At 42.3% G+C, this 25507-nt stretch overlaps 1 protein-coding gene across 10 annotated transcripts in view; it reads right to left on the bottom strand.

Moving 5' to 3' along the window:
• Positions 1 to 24501, bottom strand: part of RALGPS2 (Ral GEF with PH domain and SH3 binding motif 2) — a 113809-nt gene extending 89308 nt beyond the window's left edge. For 2 of the 10 annotated variants that reach the window (XM_085232221.1, XM_085232231.1), the window contains exons 1-2: positions 24270 to 24500; positions 1039 to 1170 (exon numbers count right to left, since the gene is read on the bottom strand). In XM_085232221.1, the coding sequence (XP_085088347.1) occupies positions 1039 to 1095 (57 nt within the window). In that variant the 5' untranslated portion in view covers positions 1096 to 1170; positions 24270 to 24500. The other 8 variants (XM_085232230.1, XM_085232228.1, XM_085232223.1 and 5 more) reach the window with 8 other exon arrangements.
• Between the last annotated feature and the right edge of the window lie 1006 nt (positions 24502 to 25507).

Below are 25507 nucleotides of genomic sequence, written 5' to 3'. Positions count from 1 at the left end.
TTTGTGGTGCTTTCCATGTGTGTGTACAAAGAGCACGGAATACCTGTGGCCCTGCTATTAAAATGGATGAGTAAATATATGTATAAAATAAACATGTTTTAAGGTTCAGATATTTATTCAAGGAAGCAACTGTTGTCAGGACTTAGCAGCTCTTATCACTAGTGAGCTCAGTGTTCTTCAGCACTGTCCCTTCTAAATAAAGTGAAAAATGAAATCTACTGTTGTAAAAAAGGGCTTTGTAATTTGACAGAAGCATCAACAATAAAATAAAATATGCATTGGCAATAGAGCAACTGTCCTCTCTAAGCAGAAAGCTCAGGCTGTTACTGTACATCTGTATGTGCCCATGTATGTATCCAGCCACTCGAAAGAGAAACAGCACTTCTGGAAAGATCACTCACAACAGACTGAGGGCAGATCTTAATATCCTTTTGGCCCAAGGCACTTAAGGAGAAAAAAAAAAGCTTACAGAAGGAGTGATCTGCAAGAAAACAGGTCTTGCAAGCCTTCCATCAGCACTAAGAATTTATGAAGCAGTCACAACTCTCAGCAGTTCTGGCAAAACATCCTCCAAGTTCTGGTACTGACTTCACTTTCCAGTCTCAGTGAGTGGATGGTAAATGGAAAGCTACAGTAACTTCAAAGCAGGAGAAATAAGTGTCAGACTGCCCCTACACAAACAGCTACCTATCAAAGGCAAGAACATTTCCCACAGGCCTTGCCAACCTAGCTTCATGCATTAAGAGTATCTATTATTGTTAAAATTCTCAAAGAAAAGCTTCCTTGTCTAGACGAGATGGAAGAGAGCACAGAAGAGGCAGTTACTGGCTATGGCAAGGCTGTCAATGCTAGCTGATGCTTTCTGTTGGCAAACAGAAGTCAGGGGTTTAATTATTCACATCTGAACTGGGGTATATCAAACCAACACATCAAAAGCTTCCCATGCCAGACCTGTCGAAATAAAAAATTACTTTTTGGCGAATATATCAAAAAATTAGCATTTATGATATTAAGTATCCACAGTTTTTTAATCCTTACCTCTGAAGCAGTAGCTGCAATATTAACACTGCTTGACTGTCCGTTCATTAGGTCCATACTGCCCACAACATTAATCTCCAGCCCTACATTTACAGCAGAAGGATCATCTCCAAGGCAACTGAATGATCATTCCTACAAAGAGCAAAAAGTCAATTAGAAACTACTTTGTTCAAGCGTGTTAAACAAGATTCAGAATTGAAACAAAATCCATCACAAAACAAGAAGTACTTCCAAAATGGCTATAGCACATCGAGGTCCAAACCTCAGACTCAAACACATATTCTAAAATGATCCACTTAATGTCTGAGACCAACAACTGAAGGTTCCATTGCAATCAGTTACTCACTGCCAGCACGGACTTTCGGTGTGATGCATACCAGGCAACATTATGTAAATTTACCCTAACAAAGCTCAGTACATGAACTATGTTGCAGGCTATTCTTTTCCTTTGACTACCAAAGTAAAGTACACTTAACCTATATTGTATATCTATTACTATAGCTTATAGAAAAGATGTTTACTACACAATTTCTTAGGAAATTAATGGATAATTTCTTATATACCTATTCACCACCTTCAATTGAAAATTATCCCATTAGAAGCAATTTCAGAGTACGAGTGGAATTTGCCTATTTCACCACAAGTGACTCATATTATCATTTGGGGAAAAAAAAATAACAAAAAACCCTCCAAGAGACAGGAAAGAAAATTCCACACGCTGCTTTTTGAGGTATTCCTGCAAGGATGCGTTTGTGTTCAGCTTTCATTCCTACAGAGAAATGGAAGCTACAAAAAGAATAAGACTTGAGTAAGACTACCCAACATGTGAAATAGTAAAAACTGGCTTGGGCTTCTATTTCATGAGATACTAGTGCCCCCTGGTGTGAAAAAGACTTATAAATCACTTTTCATAGGTGCGTGTTGATAACGAAACGACTGTACCTGAATGCATTATTTATGGAACCCACTTGAGGTTTGTCGTTTGACTCAGAACTGTTAGGCAGGTTGCAAACAAAAGGCAACGACAGGCAGGTGAATAATATCGAATGACAAAATCACTGCATCAAATATTTAAGACCTTTACAATAATGGAACAAAGAAAATAATCTGTAAAGCTCTGTCTCCAAGTAGGCTAAACAGGTATGTCGTGCTGACAAGGCTGGAAGGCAAGAAACTGCAGTATTTAAATAATAAAATAGCCTCAAAAAAAAAAAAGCAAGAGCTTTAAAATATCATTGTAGGACTGCAATACACAAAGGAGGTCAATTGAAATGGAGAACCACAGTGTGAATTCCAGCCAAACACTACAGCCTCCAGGTATTTCTGGGCAGTAACAGCCCTCAGCTGACCTGCATGGTGCTGTGCTGCAGAACAGCCATTCACAAGCCGGGGTTTTGAGGTTTTGTTTAAAAAACATTGATGGGATTATCTTTCACAACACACAAAACACTGCACTCTGCTTTAATGTTACATTCCCAGCCCATAGACTATATTTAAGATGATGTTTCCTCTACTAAAAATAGCAGCTAAATGTATTATACTAACAGGCCGTGCAAAAGGGAAAAAACCACCTCCTGTCTGGCTTGTAACTGGTTTTGTTACTGTCATCCTCCTCTGTCCCAACTGCCTCTCACATTGCCTCATGTTTCCAATCACTCAGCTCCCGACCGCTTCTTTCCTACATTCTTTTCACATGCTGTTGTCCCAACTTCATCTTATTCTCTGCTCAAAAACCAGCCCTTAAGAACACACATTTATAACGACTAATTATAAGGAAAATTAAAACCACACCATTTCAACATATTACAGAGCCTACCAACGTATCACATGAAGCCCATCTTAAACTAAGGACCACTCGTTTGACTGCTATCTCACAGATACTCCACTTCTTTTTCTTCACTGAGGGTAAGGAGTAAAAAATGAATTAGGGGAAGAAAAAAAGAGCTTCTGGTAAGCAAAGTGAAAATGAAGTCTTGTGTATTTGCTCCATGGAGGGAATTGGAGGGTGCTGTTTGTTTTTGTTATGGCATAGCATAATTGGTACTTTCAAAGACATTACACTTATTAGAGAAGCCCGTGGAGTTGGCAGTACAATCTAATCTAATCTAATCCCACTATTAGTAATAAGGCTGAAGCCCAGTTTCCCAATGCCACACAATCCATACACACTGAGACAAGCTCTAGCAGCCTTGCCCCCACCCCCCCCCCCCATTTCCTAGTGCAGTATCTCAAGCCTTATCCTTGCTTCCTTACCACAACACCTCCAGCTTCCTACCTGCAGCCTAATTTACTACCAGATCTGTTTGCACTCGCCCATTCCAAGAGCCAGATGGAAAAGCACTCACTGCCATGCTGAAGGAACACAGCACAATCTCATTCACTTAACAGCAGGATAAACAGAATAGGTAAACATGGAAACGAGGCGAGACACTTTCCACTGTACAGCTAGAGCACAGAGATGGTGCACATTGATCCGACATCTTCTCTTCTAAGCAGTCAGCGTGTTGGAACTTGTAGGAACTGTGTCTGCTAACCAAGAAGGGCTGAAATCCGCTGCTAAAATGAGAAGTGCCACCAGACAGGAAGGCAGAGAGAGCAATCACATATGCTCCAGAAAAGTAAATCTCTTTCTCTTTTCCTTTTTCAGTTGCCCTAGGTATCCCACGCTAGGTCAGACAGCATGGGCTACAATCTGCCCTGCAGCCAAAACAGGAGGCAGGAACTAAAGCATACCTTGTGCACAGACTGAGCACAGAGCTCCAGAAGCCAGCTCCCTCCCGCTGTCCTAAGTCACAGCAGCCTCACCGAGTTACAGCCAGTGCTGGATTCACTGCTTTATCTTGTCTTCTGCTACTAGAACAACAGCTCTTGTACATTGTGCAATGAGGGACTATCTTTAAGTTCTCATTTAAAAGAAAAAAAATTTTAAATGAAAATCGCTTAAAGAAAGTCTGTATTAAAAAGAAACTGAGCTAGCAAAAGAAAAACATTTGCCAACTAGGCTGCACTGTATGTAACAATACCATCCATGCAATCTTAATTTCATGCCCATTGCCACATTCTGATATTATCTTTGAATATATTTACGCATACTTCTTCCCACTTCACTAATAAATAGCAAAGGGGCAGAAATAGCACTGAACTGCTATTAACTAGCATTTATCGACTTCAAAGTTCCAGAACTCACAACAATAAAACTGTGCCTATGACAGATAAACTTAATATGAAATCATATTCCTCCTATAACAACAACAGCTCATGGCAACAATTTTGACTGGTGTCTCATTCAAGGCAAACAAAAAGAAATCCCAACCTTGAAGTAATTAAGCATTTTGCTTGCTATCCTACCCTTCTGCTTAAAGCCACAGTAAGCAGTATCACAAAGTGATTCACAGTGTGAAACGACGCACCACACTGCAGCAGTGAATCACACATTAGTTTGCAGTGTGTACTCAGTATATCCAGTTACAAAGAAATGAATTACACTGAGTAATTTGAACTTTCAGCATCTGTTCTTTTCGGTTTAATAAATGCCTCTGTGCTCAGAAATGTATTAAGAGTGGAACTGAAAGATTTACATGCAGTATGAAATACTCAGAGATGCATTTAAGGCAGTCTAAAGCTTGGGCTATTTGATACACACACGGTATCTTCCCACCTATTCATGCCATGCATATCATATTTTAAAAAGCAACCCCAAAATACTGAAGATTTGTCATATCCAAAGAAGGGAAATGTCAACACTAAGCAGGGACTGCTATCTTCATCGAGTCTCAGTTATTCTGTAGACTCACCCAAGGCAGCATTTGAGGATCACTCCATTACAGGAGTACACTAACAAGATGCCTAATCTCAAGTCCCTTCCAGTGTAGAATCCAGAGATACTCTCGTCAAAGCTTTGGTAAAATATTAGCTGGAAAACATACTGTCCAACAAAACACTTCAAAAAAAAAAATCTAACGTTACATTAATAACTTGTCTGCTAAGATGAGCATCCAGAATAGTACAACAGCTTTGAGGAAGCACATCCACATGGCAGAGTAATGAATAACTCAAGAGTCAGGATGACCAACATTTTTGATGCCATTATTCATAATAGCAGTACAAAATGTCATTGTTTTGTTCGCAGGTTCCCATGAAGGAAGAAATGCCCTCCATGGCTTACGATCAACTACGAATGTGGAGCCCATACCAAGAACTTGAGGACCAAAGCAGAACCCAATGACCTGTTTAACATGAGATCAGGAGTTTAAGCTGATTGCGTGGAAACTCTCAATGGTATTTTTGATACAGTACAGAAAAAAGCTAGTTCTTACTAAACAAGGAAGAGAAAAATATTGAGCTTCGCTGTCTTCACTTCCCTATGTGCACAGTACAGCCCAGCTAGGTTTAACTATTCCACACCACGCCCTCAAGATGCTTTGATGAAATCTTGTGGCCACTCTGGATCTGAGCCCTTAGATTCTTAGTTATAATTGTGTTTTCTCCGGTATCACTTGGCAGTTCTTAAAGTAACATTCATTTTTACCACTGAACACAAAACATGCTTTAATGAAACAAACTCCAGTTCCTCAAGTTCTTTATTTGCACCCACCTGACATGTGCAAAGTCAGATTTTTCTGCCTAGAAGTACTTTGTGGAACTGCTTCAGCATTTAGGATGTCTCACTGCCCTTTTCTCTTGAATGTGTGAACACAAAACAAGTCAGTGAATCTCAACTTCCTTCCTACCATGCATAGCTACAAGAGCATCTATCGCAACCACTCACTGCACACCAATTTCTACTTTACATGAAGAACACCTAAAAGTGTTTTTTTGGGTGTCGGGTTCCTGTTTGTTCCCCAATTCCCATTAAGCAATTCGAAACCAAAATCTGTCTGCTAAAAGGTCACAAACAGTACGACCTATGTAAATCCAACAACACTAAAAACATGGAAGAATTAAAATACTGCTGTTTTAATGCACTCTCCAGATACTTTTCCCTTGATCTTTAGAACATTACATATAACATTACACATTTGTGAAATACCTTTCAGTCTTATTAAGACAAATATGGGCTATAGTTCCCATAAGATCACCATAGAGACGTTGTGACTCACCCAGGTAACGCGCTGCATCTTGAACAGGAAGCAGCACAAGGAATCCTGCTGATTCAACCCAACTCAGTACAAATGCTGGGGCACCTCCTGCTATCCACACCAAGGTGGCAGGTGGAGGTTTTGGATATCCTGCTATATGGCAGTGCTGCCTGCAAGCTGCTGCACAGCCAACTTCACTCTGCCTGCAAGTGGTTCAAGTCAGCCTGGGGGCACGCAGGAGCCAAGGAAGTGCAAAGTACACCGGCACGAAGGCGTGACGGTCACCACAGGATACCTGAACTGGCACCAGCTGCCAGCAGGGTGAAGGCTGATCACACTGCTTTTCCTTTCAATTTGGTGCACGCGCTCCTCAGTACGCCTAGAAGACCTGTGTATGTAAGGATCACGGTTAGTGAAGGAACACTTTATCTGACAGCAAAGAAATGTCACTTATTTGTTAGGCTGTATCTTGTCTGCCTTGTAACAGGAAAGAGTCTGGAAGCAGCAAAAGTCTGCACTGTGATAATGAGTCATAGAATCACAGACTGGCTTGGATTGGAAGTCCCTTAAACACGTTTTAATTCTGTTTACAGAAAGCATGATGCTAATAAGAGGTAGTAAAACGTATGAAAGCTGGTAAGTAGAAACATTCATAGCAGAGGTGAAATAAAAGCTCAAGCAACTTAATAGAACCCCATGCTCCTGCAAGAAACTTACACTGAAATGCTCAAATCCCAGACCTACAACTTCACATACTAATAAGTCTCCAGTCAGACATGAATCTTGGCAAAGCATTTGATAAGCTGACACAGCTGGCAAGGACTAAGATAAGAGAACCAAGTAGAAGACATAACAACATGACAAAATCTAAGATACAGCATAATTTTGAAGATAATATTAGACTAGGAAGAGATTACTAACAATTATTAAGTACCCAACACCAGTACAAGCATTAGTAGAATGATATAACATTGGGAAGGAGAGGAAAGCAGAATAACATAAGCAGGAATAAAGCCATCTGGTGGACAAGAAAATGAAAAATGAAATTCAATCATTACAGGATAATCCCTGTAAAATTTCTGCTCAGAGTCTCAGCATATCATTTGGAAATGACTAATGCTTGCATTAGTTCAGTCAAACACTTCTGCCACTACATTTCATGAGACTGACTGCTGTACTCTGTGTAGTTCTGGTCACTCAGCTTCTCTAAAAGATTTGAACCCAAATGCGTGATGCAGGGAAGGGGTTCCACATTGATGGAAGATTCCATTAGAGATGAGAAAATGGAAGCCTCAGCTTGCTTATGCTAACAAAACTGAACCCTGCGAGAGGATACGTTTGCTCCGTGCGAATAATAGGAGGATAAAGCAGAAGAACGTGAATAAAATGTAAATTTATGCCTAAAGTCAGAATAAAACAACCAAGTTCTTGAAAAATGACTGGAGAACAATATCAGAAGAGGAAAAAAAAAACCCCACAGCTGTTTCAGATGATACCAGATTCCTTCCTGAAAGAAACTGTGCAATACAGCAACTGCAAGAGCAGTACAGCTAAACCAGTAACAGACTTTCTTCAATGGTTCAGCTGAGCCTACTGCACTCCCAAAGCACCCCTACCCTCCTCAAATAACTCAGCTGCTCCACGGTATGTCACACATGCATTCTTTTTCTAAGCAGCTGTTGCACAACAGCCAGGGTAGTATCAGCTGTTCAAGCTCCATCACAGACGAAATAAAAATCTACAGAACAGCAACAAATAGGAAAAAAAAAATTATTAGGTTTTACATTTAGAATTAAGTCTTTCAAATATAAAATAATGCTTTATTCAAATATGGTCCTTAACTGAGATTCCCCTCTCTCCCCCTACAAAGAGTTTTAGCCTTTGGATAAACAAACAAGTGAAATTCTCCTTTTTTAAGCAAACTCTATCTACAGAGTGTTTTACCATCATGCATGCACTCACATTCTGGACAACACAATCATCACTTAGATCTACAAAAAAAAAAAAGACAGAAAGAAGTAACATTAAGGCAATTCACATTAAGGTGCTGTCTCATATCTTACTCAATTTACAACTACCAAGATTACTCCTTCATGGTGCTCCAGTAGTCAGTACTCTTCTCTTTTATGCACAAATAGGAGATGCTTACTGTTCCAACCTCTGTCATTCAAATCTGTCCATGCCCAGCAGAGACGACTGACTCATAGCCATGAGGCTATGGCTTATGGCTTCCAGCACATGGAAGATACCACAGCATAAGGCAGCACCTTCTTGCACTAGCACTGGTACACAGCTGCCAGCAGCAGCAGATCCTGGTGCTCCCACAATGCAGGCATGAACTGAGCAGAAGGAAAGAATCATCACAAGTGACAAGTAGGCCAAAATCCTGAACGTGTGTTTCATGTGCTATTTAAGCTCAGCCTGAAGTTCTAAGAGATTTGCTTTCTTTAAAAAAAAAAAAAAAAAAAAAAAAAAAGTAGAGATAGAGAATTTTAAGGCAAAACAAGTTCACTGTGCAAGAAGCTTATACTCAAAAATGACCAGGTTCCTCAAGTCTGTTTCTTCAGAAACCTCTATTCCATTCTGTAGGTCTTCAGGAAGGACACTGCATAAAGTGTTTTATTCCTTTGGACTTGGCTATTTTATAGCTGCTGTCAGAACAGCCTAACATCTAAAGTTATGATGCACAGTTTGTTTTCCTCACATACTCCAAGAGGGCAAGAATTAGGGAACCAACAAACATAAGCACAGAAAGCACAACTAATACATTAAGGTCTCACCTTCTTCCATCTCCCCCACCAGAATGCAAGCCTATTGATAGCCTGTTTCAGAAACACTTCTTCAAACACCTGAAGAAGAAATTCAGGCTTGTTCATTCAGGATCCGGAGGAGAATCCCCAAACAAACAAAAAAGGAGAAATCGTATCCTGAAGACATTTTTTCAAAGATAGGAGCTACTGGCATTTCTTTGCCTAAATAAAAGGTACAAAGAAAATAAATGGGAACAATTTCAACTAGAGTCAGATACTCTCATGAATTACACAGTTCTACAAGATGAAAAACTTTCCACAATCTGCTCTTCCAGGCCTCCCACCACAGAGCCTTATAACAACCTGTTCTGTCTGCAAACAAGCAGAATAGTAAAAGACTGATGATGTGCTGATTAACTGGTGTTCAGTTTACAAAATATTTTGGTTATGCATTAGATATGCAGCCATGCCATTAGTGGAATCAGAGAAGGAACGATACATCCATAGACAACACGCTCTGAACAGAAACATCATACTAAAAAAACTTGTACCACTGAATGCCCTTAGCATGAATTTCAGGAACTGTCAGCAGCAGGCAAATCTGGCAACAGCCACATGAACACAACCCAACCCATCCCAGGGCCAGGCTTTTAGCAAGGTAGAGACGACAAAGCACTCAACTGCTGTTGAGTACAAGTTTATGAGCCTGCAAAATTCAAGTCCTGGGATATACATCTGCCTCATCTACACATTATTTGTACGATGGGACAAAAAGACAGGCTTCACATTTATAGGAAAGAAGACAAAACTACTCTAAATATCTCACACTATAACTGATGGGGAAGAGAATACTGCTGAGGGAATATTTCACTGTAATTTATGTCAAGCTGTTAATAGACAAAGAGGATCATACTTAGACAAGAAATCCAACATCCCAGCCTGCTTTAGAATTCAGCTTTCAGAGAGATGAGTGGAGTCCTTACCAGCAACACTTGGGATGACATTTCAACAGTTTTCTCTATAACTCCTTTTTAACATCACACATCTATGTGGAAATCTGTACAGCTGCTATAGAAATGGTGCTAACAGGAAATAATCCGACAGCTTCTCAACTGCCCCACTGGTGTGATGAACATTATGTGGAAATAAAACAGACATTTGGGGAAGGGAGCTGGATTTTCTGTGCCAGTGAGCTCTGCTGTGTCAGAATCCCCTGCATGTGTTTATGGAAGTTTGTCAGTTTTTTCCAACTTCTATAAGCAAGCAATGCACAGATAGCTGCTTACACATCCAAGCAGAAATCTCTTCTGCACTCATCGCTCCCTTTGGAAGAACCTCAGTAAGCCAAGCAACTGATAAGCAAGCGTATAAAAATTCAAACACCAACCATTAATATTGAATATTTTTCCTCACCTCAGAGCAGCCAGTAACTACTGAGCACCAAAGCATCCGCCTGAGAAAAGTAAAACGTGATACAGAAACTGAGCAAATCCAAGTTAATGCACACACGTATGTAGGACTTCAATAAACCAAACAGATGCTACTGACTGATACTGGAAACCAAGCACGTGTTCATTTCTACTCTTGTGATTTAGAGTAAACACTTTCATGAAGGTGGATAACATGTTATTATTGTACATTATCAGATCTTGTCATCAAAACAAATTTATACTAGGCTGAAGGAAAACCTCATCTCTTTAGATACTCAAGGCAGATAGGAATTTCTTTGGAAACATGAAGTTCTGGTATAACCACCTCGTTTCTTGTGCACTAACAACAGCTGAAGCACCAGAAAAAAAACTAAAAGCAATTTAAGGTAAATGGAAAGTACAAACGAGAGCCCTGCTGGAGCTACTTCTGAGCCATCTATCTACATTATTGATGAAAGGATTTGCTCTAAAGAAGGAATGACATCATAAATATCTACATAGTTTGTAGAACTTGTATAATTGATGTAGAATGCAATGTTTTCCAGAAGGCATCAAAAAGGCATTGAGATATAAAACAAGCATTAATTTGAAAAGCAAAGCTGGCAAAGTGCAGGAACCAACTAAGCAGAAATACCTGCACACATCTAACAGTAACGAAGGCAAACCTCAAAGTCCTGGCTGCAAAACAGAGGGAAAAATACTGCAGCAGAAAGATAAATAATAGTTACTTACAGCATGTGAGACAACTTTAAAGTAAGTAAGTACCATGGAAATCAAGTAATTTCCTAAAGCACTTTCTATAGAGGTAGAAGCGTGTTATTTTACGAGCCATGCTTGAAAGGAATACAGAAATCATCAGCTGCTAAAGGTGCACACATCCTTTTGCTCTGTATGGGATTGCATGACAATATGATCAACGTACCAGGGAAACAGAACACAAGTCTGGACTGAGTTTACTGGCATTACAGAAATAAATGCAAACGATGCATACATATAGACAAGGTTGACTGGCCTGCGTGGTTTGTTGGCACCTGAAGCAAGCAAGAAGATTCCTACAGTTTAAATATGCCTCTAAGTGCATGGCAAGCAATGACAGAAGAACAGCATTTGTTGGTCTTTTCAGCACTTAGGAGTCAACCCCAGATCATTTATCCCACACACAAAGATTGCTCCAGCATGCTTTCAATAGAGTGTATCATGAAGGATTTTTAGGATTATTCCTGCACTGTAAGCTCAGTACAGTAAGCTCACAAGTGACGTTCTGTCCAAGTGCTACTTGGAAGTCTGAAATATTCAAGGGGATGATTGGATAATTACTACTCAGACATATGCTCCAGCTTAAGATAGGCAGCTGTGCCCATTTCTGCCAAATCAATGCACGCATTAAGAACTGATTCAGTGCTTAATTCAGTGACAGAGATGTGCAAGCTGGAAGCCTGGATCCAGAAGGAACGACAAGACAGACTGTAGACAATACAATTTTGGTAAAGGTTTGGAGCAGAATGGCATTTTGAATGGCAATACCCTGTTTTAGAGCAAATAAAATTTTATTTTTGAGTTAAACATGCTGCTTAACTAAAAAACAAGGCTACATTCATCTCTGTGTTAGACTTCCTAGCTCATACAAGGTAAATCTTGGCATTGCTACAACACATGGATCCACTCCGTGAGATGGCAGGGTATCACAACTACAAACAGCATTCTTATATGAGCATTCTGTGATGTTAATTGCATCTTCACAAAGCCCAGCCTGACATCCTCCAAAATAAAAAAATAACAACAAACCCACACACACAAGAAAGGAACCTACTAGGAGTCATTACTTCAGCTATTAAAAACTGAAGATCTTAGCACACTAATTAGTAAATGTTTTGTTTTTCTTTCCAGGATCTCCAAACCTGCACAGAGCTAAAATAAAGGAATAGTTTAGATTCTGAGGACATCATAATTAGATGAAAGCATACATCATCAGATCCTGAAACATTTACCATGCAAGCTCTTCTGTTCTCTGGCAATTTGTGGCAGGAAAGCTTGCATGAGCTCTGTCCAAAAACATTTCACACAACTCTTATTCCTTGCCTTCACTGAGGGGCCCAAACTAATTAACAGCACTTGTTTTACTCATAAGCAATGGAAATTAGACACTCCGGAAAAGCAACGAAAGCTAATTCTTGACTTCATTTAAGTGGAAATACATTTCTTGAGATCCAGTCATAGACTGCATTACACACTTAAGAGTTTTAAAAAATATAAGTAAATCTTAAAAATTAACAAGAATTTAACCACCCAAAGAAACGCACAGCTTGGTCAAGACAAGCATTTTTTCTATCACAAGATTCACCTGGAACAGAAAGAGAAATAAGGAAAACCCTACATCTTTGAGGAAAGCTTTCATCGTGTTTTAACACTGTAACACTTCATATCAGTACTGTGAAAGATTCAAATAACACTACTCAGATTTTGGAAAAATAGGAACTGCAAATAGTTTAGTGAGAAAAAAAAGAAGAAGAAATAAAGATCACATGCCTTTTTTTTAACAGTTCCAAAAACCCTTCATTTAAATTAAGGTGTTTCAGTTCTGTCTAAAGCCAAGATGATCTGTTTTAGGGACCCTTTCCCTGCCTGCAGCCTTTCATAGAGTCATAGAATCACTCAGGTTGGAAAGGACCTTAAAGATCATCAAATCCAACCATGACCTAACCATACTACCCTAACTCTAACAACCCTCTGCTAAATCATGTCCCTGAGCACTTTCCTGTTACAGTGAATTAACAACTTGCTGCTCTTTATACAAGCTAGCAATTTGTTTTTATATTTGGTGCTATAAGCAAGTTGCCTTTTACCTGATGGCTGAAAAAGCCAGTACCTTGGTAGCAGTATGAGCACACTCCATTTCTGAACTTCAGATCCAGCTTGCCAGGCTGAGAAGGTTCATTCTCGTCATGCTATCAAAACATAAATGAGAGCCAACCACCTCAAAGGGAATATTAATATCTCATGGAACAACAGCTGGAAGGCAGCTAGCCACAGTAAGGTCCGAGTGGTTTTGGCAGGTACTACATTTTGGACACAGCTTCACCACTTAGAAGCTAAGAGACTGCAGTAAGTCACACTGACTTATCTTCCATTGCCTCTGAGAGCACGGAGGGAAAACCACCTCAGCACGAAGAGCACAAACGCAGCCACCAGCTTAAACACAGTACTCGCACAGTGGTTTATTTGCAAGACAGCTTTGTGATCTATGTTTTTCACCAATAGCAGAACAGGGTTTTGCAGCAGAGCTGTGCACGGCATCGCTAAAAACCGCTACATCTGACAGAGCTGGCAGGCAGCAGCCAGTAGAGCTGTTTCACCACGCAGACTGGCACATCAGGCTGTTTCCTCATCACTGAGGAACAAAGCAAACTCAGCATCTGTTCACTCTTGGGACCCAGCTGCATGCTCAACCCAGCCCCCTTCTGAAACGACGAGCAGAATCTGCGAATGGCATCTCCAACTGAGGAAAGACTCCTTCACCATTATAATTACTATTTGGGGATCCTTATTAGAAAATGTTGGCTTTCAATGGATTGGAAAAGATACCAACCATGAATTCCCAAACATTACCATGTTGTTCCGGTAAGCAAAGAGCTTTGATCAATATTAGTAGAGTCATAAATACAGAGAAAGCCACAAAGAAATACTCATCAGCTATTCTAGTGATAAGATCACAGCAACACACCCCAGTGCCCCAGGGAAATAAGATATCCAATTCCATTAATGACGTGGAACGCAAGAGGGAAATGAGACACCAGACAAAATGTGCAACCAGGAATAAAAACTTCAGTTGCTGAAGCCCTTTGCTTCTGCTCATCTTCCCTCTCTCGCTCCTACCAGCAACATTAGAACAACACCTGTGACACTGGGTGCCAGCACGGAAAGCTGACACCTAGAAGCCACACAGACTCCACGATGCCCCAAGGCAGCAAGAGAAGGCTTTTTTCCTGCTCCCCAAAGAGATCTCACTTCTGTAGTCCAACTCCACTACTGCCTGGTTCTGTGTTTGCACTTCAGATTACCACTCCATTCAAAGAATACATACACTGATTTTTTTTTTAGGTTATGAAAAATAAGAGCTAGCTTTTTTCCACTCTCAAATAAGTACAGCTGAAATACTTAAAGCCTTCAGCTTTCCTTCAGAATACTTCTGTTTATAAATGAGGGATTTAACAGAAGTTAAACAACAGTGCAATAGGGTAGCAAGACATTTTCCATGTTAGTCACCTCAACTGTTTATCAAACAAGCTTCTCTTTTTAGCAGTATCATTTAACACTGGCTAAGTAGATTTTATGTTCATCTAATTTAACATAACTACATCTCACTTATTACATTGCTGTTATATAAAATCTGTATTGAATGACATTTCCATCGCAACAGATTTCCCATTTTCCTAAGCTACCCTTTAAATGAGCTTTTTAGCCTCAGCAACACAACCAGACCATGTCCTTACTGTCTAACAACTAAGCTATTGAGATCAATAATTACTCCTCGTCAAAACTGTCATCTTCAACTCATGAATGTACACATCGCTGCTACTGCAAGCCTGAACTCGATTTCCAATTTGCACACCCAGGCTTTGGGCTTTTAACAAGCACATGCCATAAGCATGCAGCTCTGCTTCCACACCCCCAGGCATTTCAGTTTTCTCCCATGAGTTAATCCATCTGCACAGAAAGAAGCACCATTTCACAGCCCAGCTTTCTGGGGTTTCTCTATATGTCCTGGCATAATGCCTTCTTAAATACCTTACAACTTTGAACTGTACATACAGTAAATCATTTGGGAACATACAGTAACAAACACACCAGTAGTCCCCTTCTCCCTCTTCCAGTCACGCTGCATTTGTTCACAAAAAGAGAAGAAATTAAAGCAGTTCAGAATGTTAAAAAGATGCCTGAAAATTATTGTGGAGCAGTACAGGTGAAGTCCCTGAACACCGGCTCAAACAGATTTAATTGAATATTTCTTTTAATAGAAGTTGGATTGCCTTCCCTGAAGCATGAACTAAGTCCTAATGAAGAAACCTTTCCATCACTGAGACAGCAAAAGAGTCAAGACTCACTTTTCAGAGGCATTAAACACAAGTTGCAGCATGAAATGCAGTCTGAGTTCAGTCATTCCACAGACCCCATCAGCATTAAGAAGTCAGCCAGCTAATTAAGAGCGAGGGCAAGCAATTACACGTAGGCATTGAGGAAACACCATCTGCAAGTGGGTCCTAAAGCATACTATCTGCTTATGATGCCATTCTTCAAAGGCAAAGATCTGTTGTACCTCAAAAGCAGTTTTTCTACTTGTGTAGTATCACTTTAATATACCTTCAACTTTATCAAACATCACACACCTGGCATCCACTTCAAGAGAAAACACTATCGACTAGTTTTTTTGTTTGATCTCCTGACTACAGTTTGGTTAAGATCATTTTCCTCCCCAAATTCCTTTAGATGCATTTTGGGTAGACACTTTGAGCTCTTTAACACACTATTGCCACTCTATTTACACAATTTCCACAAATAAACTTTCTGCCAGCACAGCAAGACCTACACAATGGCATTACGCAGTATAAAAAATAACCAAAGAATCACAATTTCATACTGTGATTAAATTTGGCACTTTTGTAATGAAGACCTTGTCTAACCTAACACAATACAAGCAGCCTTAAGAACTCTGCTATTAGCATGACTAAGAAAGCTCTACACTAGGGTGCCTTAGAAACAAAGTTACTGTGCTCTAAGGATGAGAAAAGCACTTCTAGCACAGCGTTTCACCAGGAGCAGCAACATTTAGCATCAAAATGTATCTGGCACACTTTGCTCAAACCAATCCAAAAAAGGCTTGGGGGTGGGGAGTACTTGATTAGAAGGAATTATGCATCATTAATAGGGTAAGCAACCAGGAAAGTGGTTAGCCAAGCACTTTTCAAACAGGAAAGAGGAGAAAAAATCTGCTATAGAGGGACATTGGTACAACTGTGTAACACAAACAGAATCCAGTCTCACTCTAGAAAATGCACGCCTAACAAGCATGCATGGCGTAACAGAAAGTAATAATAATAAAGCTTTATACCCAGGGTATCTTTAGCCTCCTCCTACCATCAGGCAGACCTGCAAGGCCTGGGTTTTGACCTGCCTAGCAACCAGCTTGAGTATCTGGCTGCTCACTACCTACCCCCTTAATGGTTCTCAAATACAGGATCAGAGCGGATAGCTCAGCAGAAATCTCACTACGCCTTCAGGAACTCTGCTCTCTGATCCCTAGGAGGTACGTGAAGGTCACTTCAACCACATGGGATGACTGAACCCAATGGACTCTACTACTCTTAAACCAACAGGCACTTTGGAAAGGAATCACAGATATTTCCATAAAACTTTCATCAGTAAGCATTCCACCATTACTCAAAGCTACTTGTAAGACCAGCCTGACACCACATGCCAAAACAAACGTGTCATTGTACAGAAATGTGAGCATTACCCTAAATATTCTAAAAATAAATGAGACAGCTTACACAAGGGGAAGCCACCACTACTCGGGTGTGCTTAGCAATAAAGTCCAGGGAAAAACCAGCTGCTAACCAAAGGCAAGGATGTCAGCAGATTGGCCTGGGCTTGCTAGGACAGTAGCACATTTCTGGTGCCCTGTAACTACACAGAGAAAGCTAATTGCATGGCAGAGTAGGACAGGAGATACAAAGACTGACTCATCCACTTAACTATATGCTTTACCAGCACACCTGATTATGTTAGTTAGTAATTAATAACAGCACAAAACTGTGATGTATTAATGTGGGAAAAAAAAAACAAAAAGCAACCAAGAAGCAGTCCAAATCATTGTGATATCTTTTATTGATTTAGCCTGTCAAACTATTAATACACATTTTGAAATCCAAGATATCCACCTAAAACTTAACACACATCTGACTGCAGATGCTTTTGGAAAGCAGAAAAACACTTGGAAGCCTTCTGGATCGGATTCCGTATGATCAGATAGAAGTCTCTATTACCAAGCTTCCAGTAACATCCTCATTTCCACTCCAGCCTTCTGAAAAAGATGGGACAATTACAGAACTGAGCTTCAATTTGGAGCAATTTTCAAAAGCAACGCAAAGATCCTCTAATGCCTCAGATGTTTCTGAATGAAATGCAATAAATCTTAAGTTCACAAAGGACTAATAAGTTTTTACCCAAGTTCCTAGACTTGCAAACCCTGCTAAGGATCCAGGATAGAGCGCAGCTTGTGCTCTAACATCAGAGATGAATGCTCCACATGCTATAACCAGTGGGACAGATGATCCACTTTGATTTCAGCTGGTTTGTGGGAACTCTGATCTGGCATTGCCAGCTGTCTCTGCCACTGATCACTGTTTTCCATTCCTTTCTCTGCCATGACTTCAGCACAAGACTTTGTAGGGCTGTAGCAGAAACGGTTTGGAGGAAACTATCAAACTGAAAAAAAGCAAGGGAGAAAAAAAAAAGAAAAACAAGAAAAAGCTTAATTTCTTAGCTGGGTAAGTCTCCTGATGCAGTTCACCTTACCAGTATTTCTGTTAAAACAGTGTGATAAGTGAATGGCAAGAAAAAAGCTGCCATTGAAAAATGCATGAGGTCAAAACCTGATTTCAATTACAAACCAACCTCAGCTGGTTCCAAGTGTGGAGAACTCCAACTTTGTCAAGCAAGTGACAGAGCTCAGCAGCAACTGTAAGATCAAACTAGCAACTTGTCAATGAAATGAACTCAAAACACAAGTTTTTTTTTTTAATTTTTATACATTTATGTATAACTGACAAGCCAGAAGTCCACCTGTGGTTGTGTCTCTTCACTTGGAACAAATTCAGACATCAGCTTAGCAAGAAAAGCCTTGAAAATGCAGGCTTTTAGCTTTTCATTGCAGGCTTCAGTCTGCCTGTATGTCAGTAGGAAAAAATTCTATCACAGCAGAAAATGTGCCTTGCACTAGACCTGCTTATTCACTTCTTGGTCCAGCTCCAGTAATTCTGTAACATTATACTGCTTACTCCGAACTTAAATGAAAATATGATACTATAGTTTAGGCGATTATCCCAAGCCCTGGGCACCTTAATAATGTGATAAAAGCAAACTAATTTACAAATTGCATTAAGATCACTTTCTCAGGATCTCTGCCAGTTTCATCTAGCCACTATTATCTAAGAAATACACCTCCAACTTTTAAAACAAGATCAATACACTTTTCCCCCAGTACGATCAATCTGAGCCAGCCTCAATGAGGACAGCAAACTCCACGCTCTGAAAGCTGTTCCTTAATGAATAATGAGGGAGGCTCAAATCAAACAGCTTTTAATGCCATACTTCTGCAACAACAGTCAGAGTCCTGATTCTTAAGTAGCCAGTCCTAGATCGCTTCAGACTTAATTGATTGCAGATAATCCCACAGCTCCATTAGGAGAAAAAGAAGTAACACATATATATCCCAAAGCAGCTGTGCTCCCAACTTGCTCCCAACTCCTGCTGAGATGGCTCCCAAGCAAGATGTTCTGCACTAGAGGAAGCAAACATCTAAATTGCTTTAAAACAGAAATTCAACACGAAGGCCAGCATCTCCAACTTCTCTGCAACACGCATTGTGCACCTCTTGCCTCCCATTGAGCACTTTGGCCTCAGACAGCCTGCGACACATGATACAGTGTAAGCAAAGAGATTGAAGAGCTCCCTGAAATAACGTAATCAGGCTGGTCCCCTTTCAGCAGAGGATCCCACAGCAAGCTTAACCATCACTCTCTGTGCCACTTCTGTTTACCCCCTGGTACGCTGTTATTTCTTTCTTAACTGACCCATGCTTTGCCCCTAAGTTACACTTCATTATTTGTCCTAAGAACTGCTCTAACGATCTAAAAAAGCAGTGGCAAGGCTTACAACTTCTAGCCAAATTCTAGTCAGATTAGGGGGTCTCAATCTTTTAGTCAAAGATTTAAAAAACTGATTTTACTGCTTCAATGAGTGCTAGCAACAACTGAAGTCACCAGAGGGCACTAACGCTTATCTAAAGACAAATGCACTCTTCAATTAGGAAGCTTGATAATTACCTCCACACCATCATGTATATTTTATCTGGATTGAACTTCAGCCAGCTTGTTTTAATCCACGTTCAAATCTCAACTACATGCTGGTGAGGCACCGAGTTACGTTAATTGCTGTGGGTCACACCTGCAATATGTGGGGAAGACTTTGAGACTCCTCAGATAGAGCAGAGAAAACAGAGCAGGCACATGCCTCCCTCTATCTCACCTGCAATCTAAAGCTTACAATGCCTGTTAGATGTATTTGCATGTAGGCATATTCAAAAAAAAATCTGAAATAAGCATGGAGAATAGATCAAAAGACCCACTCCTCAAATAAACAAAATAAACTTGTATTCTTAAGAGTCTACATCAAGATGAATCCTGCTGTAGGGGACCCCAAGCACTATCTGCTTTCAAAGGAAGAAAAAAAGAAGGGGCTTTCAATTTAACCATTGAGCAGCAACACATGCATTTCTCTCTCAATTTTGGCATCACATCAACTGCCACGGTACATACTAGAACACAAGAGTGCAGATTTGTTTTCACAACTGAGAAATAAGCAAGTTTTTAAATCACAAAGATCTGTCATACGTAGGGCTGACAACAGCGTTTCTTGACATTTGGACAAAGAAGCTCTTCAGCTTCTCAGCGTTGGAAAGCTACACCCTGAGATCTTCAGTAACAGGACACTTCAACTTGTGGGTGCACCTGATAGAGGTACAAATAGCCAGAATGCAGCCTGATAAGTGCAGCCCTATAGAACTAAAGGCAAAACTTCTGGGATCTGCAAGGTACACTGCTTCTTTATCCCAGCACTATTGTCCTGCAGTTCTATCCACACAGCCGTTCTTGTAGTTGGAACATAAGACAACATGGATGGGGAAGCAAGGGGAAATCCTGTCCTTACAGAAAGGGATACAGTAAGCATCCATCAGCTCTCCGTGTTGAGGTTACATCTGTGGAAAAAGATGTGCTGATAATAAATACAGGACAGCAAGGATTCTGATAGCATTCTCAAGACATCTCCATGAGTTGAAGGAAGATACCATTTGTGCCACAGAACAGCTTACAATCCATCTCAAAGCCTTTAAGAAAGTTAGACAAGACCAGCTACGACCGTATTAGAGCATGACAAAACTCAAATTGTACTTCAGGAAAATTGAATTTCAAAGTATTTAGCATACCAGCCCAGTGGATTTCCCAGTATTTCATTTTGTTATACTGTAACGTTCAATGCATGGATTGGTTTTTCTAATCAAACTGTCACATAAATGGAAACAGCAGTGCTCAGCCAGCAAGCAGGATCAGTGACTGCCATTTAGACTACACTAACTCAAAAGAAGCCACACCAAGTAGCTCTGATGTTCTGAACATACCACGCTAACAAACACATCCTCCCCTTCTGGAATTTCGGCCACCTTCACATTTCCCCCCCATCTTCTCTGCTTTCCATAGCTCCTCCGGCTGCAGAAAGCTGCTGCCATCAGCTTGCAGTGCCTGGGCCGCCACTGGAGCGCAAGAGCTGCAGTACCTCTGGCTGCTGTCTCGCTCCATCTCTGGTTGCAGATGTCCTCCTTCAACTTGGCAGAATACAGGATGATACCAGTTTGCCCACAGGCACGGTTCTAACGCCAGTTCCCTTGGAGTCCTACACAGCCTTTAAAGATCTTAGCAAGAGAAAAAAATTGCAGTCACACATCTGCATGTACCAGCTAGGTAAGCATGCAGAGCATCTATTTAAAACACCCAACTGTAACACTACGATTCTCTTGCTTCAGCAGTCTTCTAAGGTGATTAGTTCATAAACAGACCAACGTGAATCCCTCAGAGCTCTATTTCTGCAATAAATACTAGCCATGAATGCATAGTAAGAAATTATTTCTACTGCAGCAGCTCTAAGTATCTAAATGTAAAGGTATTAACGCAAGTGTTTTCTTGTTGGTTTTAAAATGCATTTGTAAGTATCTCTTCTAACATTACCCCTCCCAAGGGCTGTAAAACAATATCCAAAGCAGGAATATACTATGCCTTTGATGTCTTACAGTTAGGCAAAACACAACTGCGCTCCCCACCCTTAAAGCAGGTTTTCAACTCAGCTTTATTTATTGAATGAAAGGAGGAGCCCAAATGACTCAGCTCCAGGGAAACAGAAAGGAAAAGAAATCTCCAATTTCAATGGAGAGAAAATAAGGAAGAAAATAAGACAGAGGTGTGTCCTTATCAATTCTTTTAATATTCAAATTTATGTGAACCAGAGCATTAGCACACCAAGATCAGAAGCTTTCTGAAGCCTCCAAGTTTTCTATCTTTCTTTAGTAATTGTTTAACACCTAAGTTCATGCATGTAGCTGAAGCTAGGGAGTTAGCTGTACATCTTCATGCTTGTTTACTGGTGCTGAGCAGTACCATGACCAGTAACACATCCACACTGAGGGATTCTGATCTCTACAGTCACCAAGAAGATAAGTGCAGAAAAACAAAAGATCTCTCCAAAACTTTTGCACAAAATCAGGACTATCAGCAGGAAAACAACACCACTGACAGTAAACACAATGAGCTCATCAAGAGTCTCCTCATCCCATGAACTGAGGAATCCAACACGGCTCCTCAAAAACGCAGGCAAAATACCAGTTAGAGTATTTCACAAGATGGGCAACAGACTCCAAGTGACTGCTGTACATCTTATCTCCCACGTGTATTTACAAGCGACTGCCTCACTCAGACATGCACCTGAGCGTTTCAGTGCAGGATAAAGCTTCAGCTCCGGTTGGAGGAGCATTGGAGCTCAGATCAGCAGGAGCATTTTTTTAACCAGCGCTCTAAACGCAGATGTCACCAGAGGGCACTCTTTCAATTCAAGTGACCCAGCTTAGCAAACTTCTCAGCGCGACTACAGGCAACCCGCATCCAGGGATGTGCACAGAAAGTAATCGGTTTTGTTTTTTTTTTTTGGGGGGGGGGGAATCTCTTGCAAATACAAAACCAAATACACATGAAACGTACATATTTATCCCAGAAAGAAAGTGTTTCAGAGTAGCCAGAATGCTAGGATTACAAGCCATTATCAACCCCTGAACACCAGCTGGTATCAATTCATTCAAACAGCTTTGGCACCTGTGTGGAACGTGTCAGTTTACAGAAGCAGGACCCAAGCCAGGGGAGATTATGCAGAGATGCCTACGGATGTCCTAAGAGTATCTTATCACGGCTTCTGAACCTTACAATAACACATGAAAAAAAAACAAACATATGTACATCATCAAGAGAAAACTTTGGGGAACAGTGTAGTTCTTTACTTTTTGCTCTTCTGTATTTGGTGCTGCTTTAAGTGCCAAGAATTAAACCATTTGCAATAAGACAGCAGAAAAGTATCAGCAAAATCAACAGTAAGGTCCATGTATTATTTCTAAGGGCCTCCTGAGATGTAAAAAAGATTTAAGAAACCAACCTGTTGAGTTGCAATTCATTAAGAAATGTACACAACCTCAGGAAAACACAATAGGTCTATGAACCAAAAAGGGCTGCAAACCACTTCTGATGTGAAAAGTAGCATTCATTTTATTTAGAACTGAAACACCACCACAACATCACTAAAACCAAACCAGATTCAGAGGCAGACAACGATTAAGAAAAACACTGTGGTGCAACCCACGGCAATTGACAGCCTTGAAAAATAATCAAAAACAATAGGCCTACAAAACATGCTCTGCCTGCTTATGCAGCTATCCCATTTGGAGAAGTCTTTGTCTCTTTTATTATAGAATGGCCTGGGTTGAAAAGGATCACAATGATCATCCAGTTCCAACCCCCTGCTATGTGCAGGGTCGCCAACCAGCAGACCAGGCTGCCCAGAGCCACATCCAGCCTGGCTTTGAATGCCTGCAGGGATGGGGCACCCACAACCTCCTTGGGCAACCTGTTCCAGCATGTCACCACCCTCTGTGTGAAAAACATGTAGCTCCTTAGTTTAGCATAGGAATAGAAGTGGTGGTAGAAAAAAAAACAACACAAAGGTCTGCGTAAAGGCACCTTTTGTCAGCAATGTGAAAGAAACATATCCACCCCATTTTGCCAGGCAGGAGCCACCGTTGCACGCACAGATAGCAGTCAAACCATCACCTATCACAATCGCTCATCTTGCTTTGCTACACGTATGTCACTGATCTTCCAGCACCAGCTGCCAGGAACACGACACGCATTTCAGCTGTCAGACAAGCAGCACCTATTTGCCTGCTCTCCGAAGCAGCTGCCTATCTGCCACAAGACATTCCCGGCTCTCCGAACTTCCCCTGCCTGCTGGAAAACCATCGCGCGTGTGGCCCGGCACCCCGCACAGCCCCCACACACCGCACGTCACGCTCACTCGGCCGCCCCCGATATCGGCATCCCTGCACACCGCCGCACGCCTCGCGGCGATAAGCGCCGGCAGCCCGCTCCCCGCACAGAGGCAGGCCACGACCTGCCGCTCGGGCCCTGGATAGAGGAAAATAAGGTTGGGGAAAAGAAAAAAAAAAAGAGAGAGAGAGAGACGAGGGAGGAGACGCTCCGGCCCGGCGCTCAGCCCCGCATCCCTCCATCTTGCGGCCCCGCCACCCCACGCGCGCTCCCGCTCCCGCACCCACCCCGGGCGCGCTGACAGGGGAGGGGGCGCTGCCGGGCCCGGCCCAGCGCCGCGGATGGCGCCCCTGCCGCAGAGGGAAGGCGGCCGCAGGTGGGTGCCGGCCGCGCGGAGCCAGCCCGCGGCGGGGCCGAGACCCTCCCCGGATCTGGGAGGGGACCCGGCGCTCCAATCGCCGGCCGGCAGTGCTGCGGGACCCGGCGTGCCGGCCGGCCGAAGCCTCCTTTTTCTCCTCCTCCGGACAATAAGCCCGCCGCGCGGCGCAGCGCCCGCCTCACCTGCGAGACGGCGACGAGCGAGGAGCGGGGGCGGGCGGGAAAGGCGCTCCGGCTGCCGGGCTGGCGCTCGCCGTGCTCGGCGCCGCTCACCCCCCGCTCGCCGAGGGGCGGCCGGCGGCCCCTCCGCACGCGCACGTTCCCCCCCCCCCCACACACACACACATACACTCTTACACACACTCACACACACACGCACGGGGGCGGGGGAAGCCCCGCCGGCGTCGTCCGCGCATGCTCGATGAGCGCTCCCGGCCCGCCTCCTCCCGTGCGCACGCGCCAGCCCAACGGCGGGGCGCGCGCCCCCTCCTCACTCGCCGCCGCTTACCGGGGCTGGTGGGGAGCGCGGCGTCCCGCTGAGGTCAGCGCCGCCCGCCCGCAGCCTCAGCCCCTTCACAGGTTGCTCTGGGCAGCCCCGGCGGCTTCGTCCGTTCCGGTGCTAACCGCTGTCCCGAGCTCCTCGCAAATCCCCACGAGGGGAAGGAGCTGGAGGTGCTGAAGCGCTCCTTGTGGAGGCTGCTCTCCCGGTTAGAGGTGGACTCGCAAAGAGGGAAAAAAAAAAAAAAAAAAAAAAAAAAAAAGCTCTGGTTTTAACACAGAAGTTTACACACTTAAAAGCAATGCGATACACGGCCTTCCTATAATCTTCTGTTGCACCTATCGCTGTTAAGAAATGATGAGCGTTGAGAGGAAAAACGGGGCCTTGGCTCTCTTTGCATCACCTCAGGAGTGAAAGCCTTCAGAAAACCACCAGGTTTTGCAAGAACTGCCATGAAGTGCAAGCACAGCTGCCATGGAGACCGGGCCTGGCATCGCCCGCTTTCCCACTCACACCCCTGCCAGCAAGGCTCCAGCCCCAGCCAGTTATTACAGTAATTAATAGCCAGCACTCACATGTAGTCAGAACGCTGTACAAACAACACCTAACCTCATTAAATCCTGAATGGCCGTGTTGTCATCCTGTCGTGGAATCAAAACCGTTACTGCTTCCTCCGCATCCCTGCTGGCACAGTGGGCAATCCAGAGTTGCAGATAGCACCTGATGGAGTGCACACGGACCAGGGTCCTGAGCAGTCCAGATGAAATGAAAGACTGCCTACAAGGAGAACACACTCTCCTCCTTTGTACTTGTCTTGAACCAGGATAAATAAAAGGAAAACAAAGCGCCAAACAACATCCTTCCACAGTTTGGTCGACCGGTGAATGGAAAGAATGCGAATGGAAAGAATGCTTCATCAGCT

Source organism: Meleagris gallopavo, chromosome 10 (genome assembly GCF_905368555.1).
Source record: "Meleagris gallopavo chromosome 10, MGAL_WU_HG_1.1, whole genome shotgun sequence".
In the NCBI taxonomy this organism is placed as follows: Eukaryota; Metazoa; Chordata; class Aves; order Galliformes; family Phasianidae; genus Meleagris; species Meleagris gallopavo.
Note: the sequence above shows the minus strand (reverse complement) of the source record. Positions and strands in the feature narration are given on the sequence as shown.